General features: G+C 49.7%; 1 protein-coding gene across 1 annotated transcript; it reads right to left on the reverse strand.

Moving 5' to 3' along the window:
* Positions 1 to 1305: 1305 nt before the first annotated feature.
* On the reverse strand, positions 1306 to 9328 carry TTR (transthyretin). The gene is made up of 4 exons (XM_061573254.1): positions 9185 to 9328; positions 4742 to 4899; positions 3591 to 3726; positions 1306 to 1725 (listed from the first exon to the last, which is right to left on the reverse strand). Exons 1-4 carry the CDS (start codon positions 9248 to 9250, stop codon positions 1615 to 1617), a joined length of 471 nt encoding a protein of 156 aa, XP_061429238.1. The 5' UTR covers positions 9251 to 9328; the 3' UTR covers positions 1306 to 1614.
* Positions 9329 to 11671: the final 2343 nt, after the last annotated feature.

An 11671-nucleotide genomic window follows, 5' to 3' on the forward strand; every position in this document is an offset into this window, starting at 1 on the left:
AAATGAGTACCTGGTATGGTATATAAACATCACCAGTGGGGAGACAAAGGCGGCCGGGCGTGGTGTTGGCGGCCGGGCGTGGTGTTGGCCACCCACCCCCTCGTGCGCCGTGGAAGCCTTCATAGGTGCTCGCTAACAGCACTTGCCCCAACAGTCTGAGGCTATACGTGGGTTGGGGGCATCTTTGTCTTGTCTGTGTGTCACTGAATCTCGCCACCCGTTTTGTCGTGCGGGGCGGGGGGGCGCGACCCTCCCTGCTGCAGCGCCACGGGGCTCGCGTTTGAATCGCCTGTGAAATAGACGGGACGTGAATCCCAAAATCAACAGCGGTCTCGTGTCCTCGTGTGAGTTCAATTGCCGTGGTGATCGGCGGCTGCCGGTGCAAACCCGGGCCGCGATGTGCGGAAGAAGCTACAGAACCCGTGGCAAAGTAGCGCCCCACGAACGCACGCGCCGTGACCACCACGCCGGACTACGCCGTTCCCACCGCACCAACCACACCGCACCAACCACACCGCACCAACCACACTATGCACACCACACCAACCAAACCGGACTACACCATGCACGCCGCACGAACCATAGCGTACCACACCGTGCACACCACATCAACCACACAACACCAACCACACCACATCAACCACATCAACCACATCACATCAACCACATCACATCAACCAACCACACCAACCACATCACATCAACCACATCACATCAACCAACCACATCAACCACACCAACCACATCAACAACAACATCAACCACACCACATCAACAAAACACATCAAACACATCAACCACATCAACCAACCACATCAACCACACCAACCACACCAACCACACCAACCACATCAACAACAACATCAACCACACCACATCAACCACATCAACCAACCACAACAACATCAACCAACCACATCAACAACATCAACAACACCAACCACATCAACCACACCAACCACATCAACCACACAAACCACATCAATCGCATCAACCACATCAATCACATCAACAACATCAACCACATCAACAACATCAACCACATCAACCACATCAACCACACCACATTAACCACACCACATTAACCACATCAACAACATCAACCACCCCACATCAACCGCACCATGCACACCAACCACATCAACCACATCAACCACATCAACCACCCCACATCAACCGCACCATGCACACCACCAATCGCACCGAACTCCATCGAGACGGCATCATGCGCACCACACCAACTGCTCCATCCCATCTCGGGTGGTGGTTGGGTCACACAACAAACACTGAGGCTGCTCACTCCAGCGATGGCAACGTCGTTTATTACCGGTTTAGAGCGACGTGGTGTGGTATGTTTCGTCTATTGTGTGGTGCGGTGCGTTGTCCAGGTGTGGTTGAGATGGTGCGTGTGTGTGTGGTGATGTGTGGCTCTGTACGGTGTGGTTGGGATGGCGTGTGTGTGTGTGTGTGGTGTGTAGTCTAGGTGTGGTTGAGATGGTGTGTGTGTGTGTGGTGCAGTGTGTAGTCCCCTCTCCCTCGGGGGGGGGGGGGGGTCGTTCAGGGGCACGGGACCCTATTGTGGCCCCATGGGGGAGGGGGAGCCTTGGGGGTAGTTCAGTGTCCCTCTGCGTCTCCCACGATGGCGCCTGTTGCGTAGAAGTATGGGCTAAGCAGCATAGGGATGTGGTAGTGCTTGTGTCCCGCGTCGTGAGCCATGAACACCACCTTGGGGGAGGGGTGGGGGGGGGCAGGTGAGAACTCTCGTATGCAAAAGCGAGTGAATGAATGGGCGAGTGAATGGGTGTGTGGGTGAGAGTGAATGATTGAATGGGTGATTGAATGGGCGAGTGAATTATTTAATGGGTGAATGAATGGGTGTGTGGGTGAATGATTGAACGGGTGTGTGGGTGAGTCAGTGAATTTGTGTGTGGGTGAGTGAATGAATTAGCGAGTGAATGTGTGTGTGGGTGAGAATGAATGAATGGGATAAGTGAATGATTGAATGAGTGGGTGAGAGTGAGTTATTGAATGGGTGAGTGAATTAATGGGCCAGTGAGTGAAGGGTGTGTGTGTGAGTGAATGATTGAATGGGGCGAGTGTGTGGGTGAGAGTGAATGAATTAGTGAGTGAATGGGTGTGTGGGTGAGAGTGAATTAGTGAGTGAATGGGTGTGTGGGTGAGAGTGAATGAATTAGTGAGTGAATCGGTGTGTGGGTGAGAGTGAATGAGTGAGTGAATTTGTGTGGGTGAGAGTGAATTAATTAGTGAGTGAATGGGTGTGTGGGTAAGAGCTGAATGAATGGGTAAGTGAATGATTCAATGAGTGTGTGGGTGAGAGTGAATTAGTGAATGGGTGTGTGGGTGAATGAGTGAATTTGTGTGGGTGAGTGAATGGGTGTGTGGGTGTGCGTGAATGATTGGGTGAGTGAATGGGTGTGTGGGTAAGAGCTGAATGAATGGGTAAGTGAATGATTGAATGAGTGTGTGGTTGAGAGTGAATTATTGAATGGGTGAGTGAATGAATGGGCGACCGAGTGAAGGGTGTGTGTGTGAGTGAATGATTGAATGGGGCGAGTGTGTGGGTGTGAGTGAGTGAGTGAATGGGTGATTAAGTGGGTGGGTGGCAGGACGATTGGGTGGGTTATTGATTTGAGTGGGTGGTCAATTCAAGTTGATGTTTGTTGAACCAGGGTGAGAATGCAAGAGGTCAGGGTAGATGTCTCATTTGCAGAGGTGGGACAAAGTCATTGTCATGCAAGTCCAAGTCGAGTCTGAAGTCATCAAATTCATGACTCGAGTCTGACTCGAGTCCAAGTCACATGACTCGAGTCCACACCTCTGCTCATTTGCAACGGTGACCTGACCCTGGACGGGGTGGGGGGGAGTCACCCAAAATGGCAAAAGCTCCACAAAATAAAATGTAAGGAATTAAGGAAAGATAAATTGAAGTTTAAAAAAACCTAATCGCCGTGTCGTCTCGCTTGAGAGACGAGGAATACTGCACGGACATCAACCACCGTTAAGTTGAAAATACATTACTTTCAGGAACTAATAAACGTGCATGTTCCATCAAGGTCCTTTCAAAGACGATGATATTGATGGTTGTGATGTTGATGGAGATGGTGGTGATGTTGATGGTGGTGATGGTGGTGATGTTGATGGTGTTGATGTTGATGGTGTTGATGGTGTTGATGGTGTTGATGGTGTTGATGGTGGTGGTGGTGTTGATGCTGTTGATGGTGTTGATGTTGTTGATGGAGATAGTGATGGTGGTGATGTTGATGGAGATGGTGGTGATGTTGATGGTGTTGATGTTGATGGTGTTGGTGTTGATGGTGGTGGTGGTGTTAATGGTGGTGGTGTTGATGGTGTCGATGGTGTTGATGATGTTGATGATGTGTGTTGATGTATGTTGATGGTGTTGATGGTGGCGATGTTGATGATGTTGATGATGTTGATGATGTGTGTTGATGTGTGTTGATGGTGGCGATGTTGATGATGTTGATGATGTTGTTGATGGTGGCGATGTTGATGATGTTGATGTTGTTGATGGTGTTGATGGTGTTGATGTTGGCGATGTCACCACCCACCTCGGCCGCTTCGTGGAAGGGCGTGATGCCGGCCTTGGTCCAGTAGGCCTGCGTGTCGAAGCGCACCTTGTAGGTCCCCTCCGTGAAGTCCTTGTCGCCGATGAGATGGTGAGACTCGCCCGTCTTACCCGTCACCCTGACGGGGGAGCAAGACGAGGGGGGGGGGGGGGGGGGGAGGTGAGGCCACGCACTTTTAAACCAATTATTTCAATCGTTCACACGCACACACTCACTTACTCTTTGGTTCTTTCGATAAAGTCACGTCGGTATAAAAGAAAATAAATAACGACGTTTCGGGCGCAACACAAGCGTCCGTCGTCAGGTGTGTTGCGCCCGAAACGTCGTGATTTTATTAATTTTCTACCCACGTGACTTTACCGAAAGAACCAAAGAGTATGGATTCCTGCAGTCACGAAAGCTTCAAATCGAGATTAATATTCACTTACTCGTTCACTCTTGCCACTCGCCCGCCCAGCCAATGATTCACCAAATCGTTCGCTCAATCACTCGCCAGCTCGCTCTTGCCGCTCACCCACTCACCCACCCGCCCAATCGCTCGCTCACTCACTCACTCGCTCACTCTTGCCGCTCACCCACTCATCCACCCGCCCAATCGCTCACCTAATCCTTCACTCGTTCACTCGCTCGCTCACTCTTGCCGCTCACCCACTCATCCACCCGCCCAATCGGTCACCTAATCCTTCACTCGTTCACTCGCTCGCTCACTCTTGCCGCTCACCCACTCATCCACCCGCCCAATCGCTCACCTAATCCTTCACTCGTTCACTCGCTCGCTCACTCTTGCCGATCACCCACTCATCCACCCGCCCAATCGCTCACCTAATCCTTCACTCGTTCACTCGCTCGCTCACTCTTGCCGCTCACCCACTCATCCACCCGCCCAATCGCTCACCTAATCCTTCACTCGTTCACTCGCTCGCTCACTCTTGCAAGTGAGACCGAGACCCGGGTCTCTCTCTCGAGTTCTCAAATCAAACTTTTAAGTAAAAGATACTGGGTGTGGATCGAGTTGGTGGGGGTGGGGGGGTGTTGGTGGGCAGGGGGGGGGGGGTTGGTGGGCAGAAGTTGGGGGGGGGGGGGGTTGGTGGGCAGCAGTAGTTGGGGGTGGGGGGGGGGTCAGCTCTACTCACCCGGTGGCCACCTCCTTCCAGGAGCCGTCCTCCTGCTTCTTCATCACGCTGAGTTTCACTCCGGCCGCGGGCTTCCCTCGCACCGAGTCGATCGCCTTCACCATGAGCGGGCACGAGTCCTTGACGCCACCCTCGTGCGATTCGTGGCTTTTGTGATCCTGAGCCCGGGACGCGCACGCGCACTGGCTGTTAGCGATTGGTCAACCCGTGCCCCTTTATACATCTCAACGTCCATCCTGTACACTAAACTACGGTATACACTACATTATACACTACGTTATACACTACATTGTACACTACATTATACACTACGTTATACACTACATTGTACACTCCACGACACGATGCACTACGTTACTAAATAGCTGTCAACCCCTTATCTGTGCCCCACCATGTTACAGACCAATTCAGACACTTATTTATCAGCCCGTGCCCCTTATAGATATCATTCTACAAGATCCCATCACACAAGGGGGGACACAAACAAATATAAATACAATTGTTGTCCGTATTGGAACGGCTGTACGCCGTATGGAGCTGAAAACTCAATTTCCCTGTACAAAAATACGGGGTAAACCGTATAGGTTGATAGGTATACTACTATACACCACTACTATGCATTATACACTACACTACTATACACTACACTAATATACACTACACTACTATACACTACACTACGATACACCACTACTATGTACTATACACCACTACTATGCACTATACACTACTATGCACTACACTACACACTACACAACACACTACACAACTATACACCACTACTATGCACTACACTATACACTACACTACTATACACTACACTACTATGCACTACACTACACAACACACTACACTACTATACACCACTACTATGCACTACACTACTATGCACTACACTACACACTACACAACACACTACACTACAATACACCACTGCTATGCACTACACTATACACTACACCACTATGCACTACACTACTATACACTACACTACTATACACTTTAAAATACACTCCACTACTATACACTACACACTACACTATACACTCCACTACTATACACTACACACTACACTATACACTACACTACTATACACTACACACTACACTATACACTCCACTCCTATACACTACACACTACGCTCTACTACTATACACTACACTATACACTCCACTATACACTCCACTACTATACACTACACACTACACTATACACTCCACTACTATACACTACACTATACACTCCACTATACACGCCACTACTATACACTACACACTACACTATACACTCCACTACTATACACTACACTACACACTACACTATACACTCCACTATACACTCCACTACTATACACTCCACTACTATACACTACACTATACCATCATCATCATCATGGCTTGGCTTCGCGAACGAAGATCTAGGAAGGACATCCACGTCTTCTGCAGGCACGCTGGTGGCTGAAGAGGCCTATGCGGGACAAGCAGGTCCTGCCACAACAGCTGCAAGTGAAGGTCTCATCTGGGATGGGTGCTGAGGGATCATGGTTCTTCCTCCTTCTCCTTTTGTCCTCCATTCGGGCCCTGCGGGTATCTTCGAAGAAGGAGGTGGCCTGGTGGACTGTGTGCCGCCAGGAGTTGCGATCAGCTGCTTGTGTTTCCCACTGACGGTGATCGATGCAGCAAGCAGTGAGGGACTTCTTCAGGGAGTCTTTGTATCGCTTTCGTGGTGCCCCTATGTCGCGATGGCCAGAGGACAGTTCCCCATACAGCACGATCTTAGGCAAGCGGTGGTTCTCCATCCTGGCGATGTGCCCTGCCCAACGAAGCTGTGTCTTGAGGACCATGGCCTCGATGCTGATGACCTTCGCTGACTTGAGGACTTCAGTGTTGGCGACGAAGTCACTCCAGTGAATATTGAAGATTTTGCGGAGGCAGCGCTGATGGAAACGCTCGAGGAGACTCAGGTGACGACGGTACGTGACCCAGGACTCAGCGTAGTGTACTATACACTACACTATACACTACACTACTATACACTACACACTACATAACGTCACGAAGCCGTCTGGAACGCTCTCTTCCTTCCGATGTTGAGAGGCGACTGGGAGCCGTGCGCTTTTAAAGTCATCATCTCGGTCGACACACTCGTTTCTTTAGATCTAATTCTGTTGTTGTTGTGTCTAGTTGTTGTTGTGTCTAGTTGTTGTTGTGTCTAGTTGTTGTTGTGTCTAGTTGTTGTTGTGTCTAGATTGTTGTTGTTGTGACTAGTTGTTGTTGTGTCTAGTTGTTGTTGTGGTGGTGTCTAGTTGTTGCTGTTGTTGTTGTGTCTAGTTGTTGTGGTGTCTAGTTGTTGTTGTGGTGTTTAGTTGTTGTTGTGTCTAGATTGTTGTTGTTGTGTCTAGATTGTTGTTGTTGTGTCTAGTTGTTGTTGTGTCTAGTTGTTGTTGTGGTGTCTAGTTGTTGCTGTTGTTGTTGTGTCTAGTTGTTGTGGTGTCTAGTTGTTGTTGTTGTGTCTAGTTGTTGTTGTGTCTAGTTGTTGTTGTGTCTAGATTGTTGTTGTTGTGACTAGTTGTTGTTGTGTCTAGTTGTTGTTGTGGTGGTGTCTAGTTGTTGCTGTTGTTGTTGTGTCTAGTTGTTGTGGTGTCTAGTTGTTGCTGTGGTGTTTAGTTGTTGTTGTGTCTAGATTGTTGTTGTTGTGTCTAGATTGTTGTTGTTGTGTCTAGTTGTTGTTGTGTCTAGTTGTTGTTGTGGTGTCTAGTTGTTGCTGTTGTTGTTGTGTCTAGTTGTTGTGGTGTCTAGTTGTTGTTGTTGTGTCTAGTTGTTGTTGTGTCTAGTTGTTGTTGTGTCTAGATTGTTGTTGTTGTGTCTAGTTGTTGTTGTGTCTAGTTGTTGTTGTGGTGTCTAGTTGTTGCTGTTGTTGTTGTGTCTAGTTGTTGTGGTGTCTAGTTGTTGTTGTGGTGTTTAGTTGTTGTTGTGTCTAGATTGTTGTTGTGTCTAGATTGTTGTTGTTGTGTCTAGTTGTTGTTGTGTCTAGTTGTTGTTGTGGTGTCTAGTTGTTGCTGTTGTTGTTGTGTCTAGTTGTTGTGGTGTCTAGTTGTTGTTGTGGTGTTTAGTTGTTGTTGTGTCTAGATTGTTGTTGTTGTGTCTAGATTGTTGTTGTTGTGTCTAGTTGTTGTTGTGTCTATTTGTTGTTGTGGTGTCTAGTTGTTGCTGTTGTTGTTGTGTTTAGTTGTTGTGGTGTCTAGTTGTTGTTGTGGTGTCTAGTTGTTGTTGTGCCTAGATTGTTGTCCTCCCCCCCCCACCCCCCCGCACCTACGGCGAGCGTGGTTGGCTTACGTACGGCGCGAAAGAAGTTTAACAAACATGAACGACCATTCATTCGTGCCCAAACGCGCAACTACAGCACAGACTGCCGCCCATCGCTCAGTGGCGGAGATGTCACCACGACGCTTGTACCATGCTAGGTGCACACGCACACACACACAGACACACAAAGACAAAGATCCCCCGTACAGCCTGCAACAGACTTTTGGGGCAAGTGCCGTCCGCGAGCGGCATCCGTGACACGATCGGCCGGGCGGGTGGCCAACACCACGCCCGGCCGCCTTTGTCTCCCCAGCGGCGATGTTTCACACACCGCACCGGGTACTCATTTAAGGCTGAGTCGACCTAGAGGGGATCGCCTGGGCCCGTTTGACAGCGCGGCGCAGCGCTGTCAACCGCTCCCCCCACGCGCACAACCCCCACGGATGATGAAGTGGAGGTGAGTCCGCTTGGGTGAGTGATGAGGTGTGATGAGGAGGGGGAGGAGGAGGAGGTAGCGACGGCGTGGTCAGAAGGAGGTCTGGGGGATTGGTGAAGTGAGAGGAAGAGGTGAGAGGAGGGGCGGTGGGAGCGATCGCAGAGGCGAGGAGAGGCGAGGGATGAGGGTTGCGCATTGAGGAGGTGATGACCGGCGCGGTGGGGATGGCCGATGAGGAGGTGATGACGGGCGCGTTGAATTTCTTTCGCGCCGTACGTCGCCAACACCGCGCCAGCGAGAGACGCGGTCGGCTACGTACGGCGCGAAAGAAGTCCGGCATGCACACGAAGGTGGTCACGGGAGGTGGTTTGGGTGGTGATGGCGACGACGACGATGATGATGATGTGCACTTAATTATAGATTTGAAGCTTTCGTGACTGCAAGGATTCATATTTTTAGGTTTTTTTCGGTAAAGTCACGTAGGTAAAAAATTTAAATAAATAAAAGTAAAATAAAAAAAAAATCACGACGTTTCGGAGGCAACACAAGCTTCCGTCTTCAGGTGGAACCGTCACAGCTTAAGACGAAAGCTTGTTGCCCCCGAAACGTCGTGATTTTTTATTTTACTTTCATTAATTTTAATTGTATTTTTTTACCTACGTGACTTTACCGATAAAACCGAAGAAGAAGGTGTGCACTTACATCATCAGCCCTGCAGAGGAGCGAGCTGGACGCGACCAAGACCAGGAGACACAGGAACCTCGTCATGATGATGACGATGCGGACGAGGAGGAGGAGTGGTGATCAGTGTGAGGAGGATGAGGATGATGAGGCGGAGAGGGGAGGTCCCCTGCTTTTTATTCGCTCCACTCTGGCTGAGGCAGCGAAATCACGGAGTCAATTGTTGACTCGGTGGTGGGTCAACAGTGGGGCAGGGGGGGGGAGAAACACACCGAGATACACACACTGACACACACACACTGACACACACACTGACACACACACACACTGACACACACACACTGACACACACTGAGACACACACACTGACACACACACTGACACACACACACACTGACACACACTGAGACACACACACTGACACACACACACTGACACACACTGACACACACACACTGACACACACACACTGACACACACACACTGACACACACTGACACACACACACTGACACACACACTGACACACACACACTGACACATTGATACACACACTAACACATTGATACACACACACTGACACACACACTGACACATTGATACACACACTGACGACAGCTGTATCACTTGATACAACTATCGTGCTGTGACGGTTCCACCTGAAGACGGAAGCTTGTGTTGCCTCCGAAACGTCGTGATTTTTATTTTATTTTTAATTTTACTTTTATTAATTTTATTTTTTCACCTACGTGACTTTATCGAAAAAACCTAAGAATATGAATCCTTGCAGTCACGAAAGCTTCAAATCTAGAATTAAGACACATGTATACCTGATGCGATCTAACCCCCCCCCCAAACCCCCCCAAATGAAGATGCCTGCGCAGAGATTGCGAAGAGACGATCGGACGAGGATGAGAAGCACACGGCTCTCATTCGCCCTGCGCTGGACTTCTTTCGCACCGTACGTCGACAACCGTGGACGCTCATCGCAAGTGCCGGGGTGATGGGAGCTGCACGCGGCAATAGGGGCACCGCCACGGCCGCCACAACTTGCCACAACTTGTCACGATTTGCCACAAGTTGCCACGAGTTGCCACAAGTTGCCACGAGTTTCCGCAACTTGTCACGAGTTTCCGCAACTTGCTACAAGTTGCCAAAACCTGCCACGACTTTCCACGACTTGCCACAACTTTCCACAACTTGCCACGACTTGCCACGAGTTACCACGAGTTGCCATGAGTTGCCACAACTTGCCACGAGCTTCCACGACTTGCCACAACTTTCCACAACTTGCCACGACTTGCCACGAGTTTCCGCAACTTGCCACGACTTGCCACAACTTTCCACAACTTGCCACGACTTGCCACGACTTGCCACAACTTGCCACAACCTGCCACGACTTGCCACGAGTTTCCACGACTTGCCACAATTTGCCACGAGTTGCCACGAGTTGCCAACAATAAATGCTCAACGAAGTGGCTCATCATCATCATCACGTGGAAATGTACAGCAGCCAAATACTCTAAACGCGTGATGTTGATTCTAAATGTGGAGGGAAAAACCGGAGGACCCAGAGAAAAATCCACGCGACCACGGGAAGAGAGACACCGCAAACTCCAAATATACAGCAGCAGGCGTCAGGGTCGGGATTGAACCCACAACCTCCTCCATACCAGGCGAGGTAGTTAACATCTCCTAGCCACCGTGATGATGATGAGAGAGAGAGAGAGAGACACGCAAACTCCAAATATACAGCAGCAGGCGTCATCAGGGTCGGGATCGAACCCACGTCCTCCTGCATACCAGGCGAGGTAGTTAACATCTCCTAGCCACCGTGATGATGATGAGAGAGACACGCAAACTCCAAATATACAGCAGCAGGTGTCATCGGGGTCGGGATCGAACCCACGACCTCCTGTACACCAGGCGAGGTAGTTAACATCTCCTAGCCACCTGTGATGATGCCGCCTCCGTGCATGTGACTCGTGCTTAGAGTCGTTCTCTATCGAGTCGTTCTCTATCGAGTCGTTCTCTATCGAGTCGTTCTCTCTGTGTTCCACGACTCTGGTCTCGGTTGGTGACTCACCGGATGTAGTTGTTACGTGTTTCCATTTGGGTGAAATAACGGGCGATGCATAGGCGGACACAGAGGGTTGACCATGTCAGATTTGCGGTTCGGGTCAAGTGGACGCCCTGGGTAATACTGCTCGACAACATTCGTCAGTTACACAGTGTGCCCGGAAAAGGGAGACGCATAATATAACAGGCGACGTTTCGGGAAATGACCCTGGATGGTGCGTCGTTTGGGTTGCACGCCAACAATGGCACTCATGTGGCTTGCTATTACATTATCACCGTGCGTCCTTATGTGTCTCTATGTGTATCTATGTGCCTCTAGGTATCTCTATGTGTCTCTATCAGTCTCTATGTATATATATATATGTGTCTCTATGTGTCTATATGTGTCTCTATGTATCTCTATGTGTCTCTGTGTGCCTCTAGGCATCTC

This window comes from Lethenteron reissneri, chromosome 52 (genome assembly GCF_015708825.2).
Source record: "Lethenteron reissneri isolate LAM-NWPU_2019-01 chromosome 52, ASM1570882v1, whole genome shotgun sequence".
NCBI classification, from domain to species: domain Eukaryota; kingdom Metazoa; phylum Chordata; class Hyperoartia; order Petromyzontiformes; family Petromyzontidae; genus Lethenteron; species Lethenteron reissneri.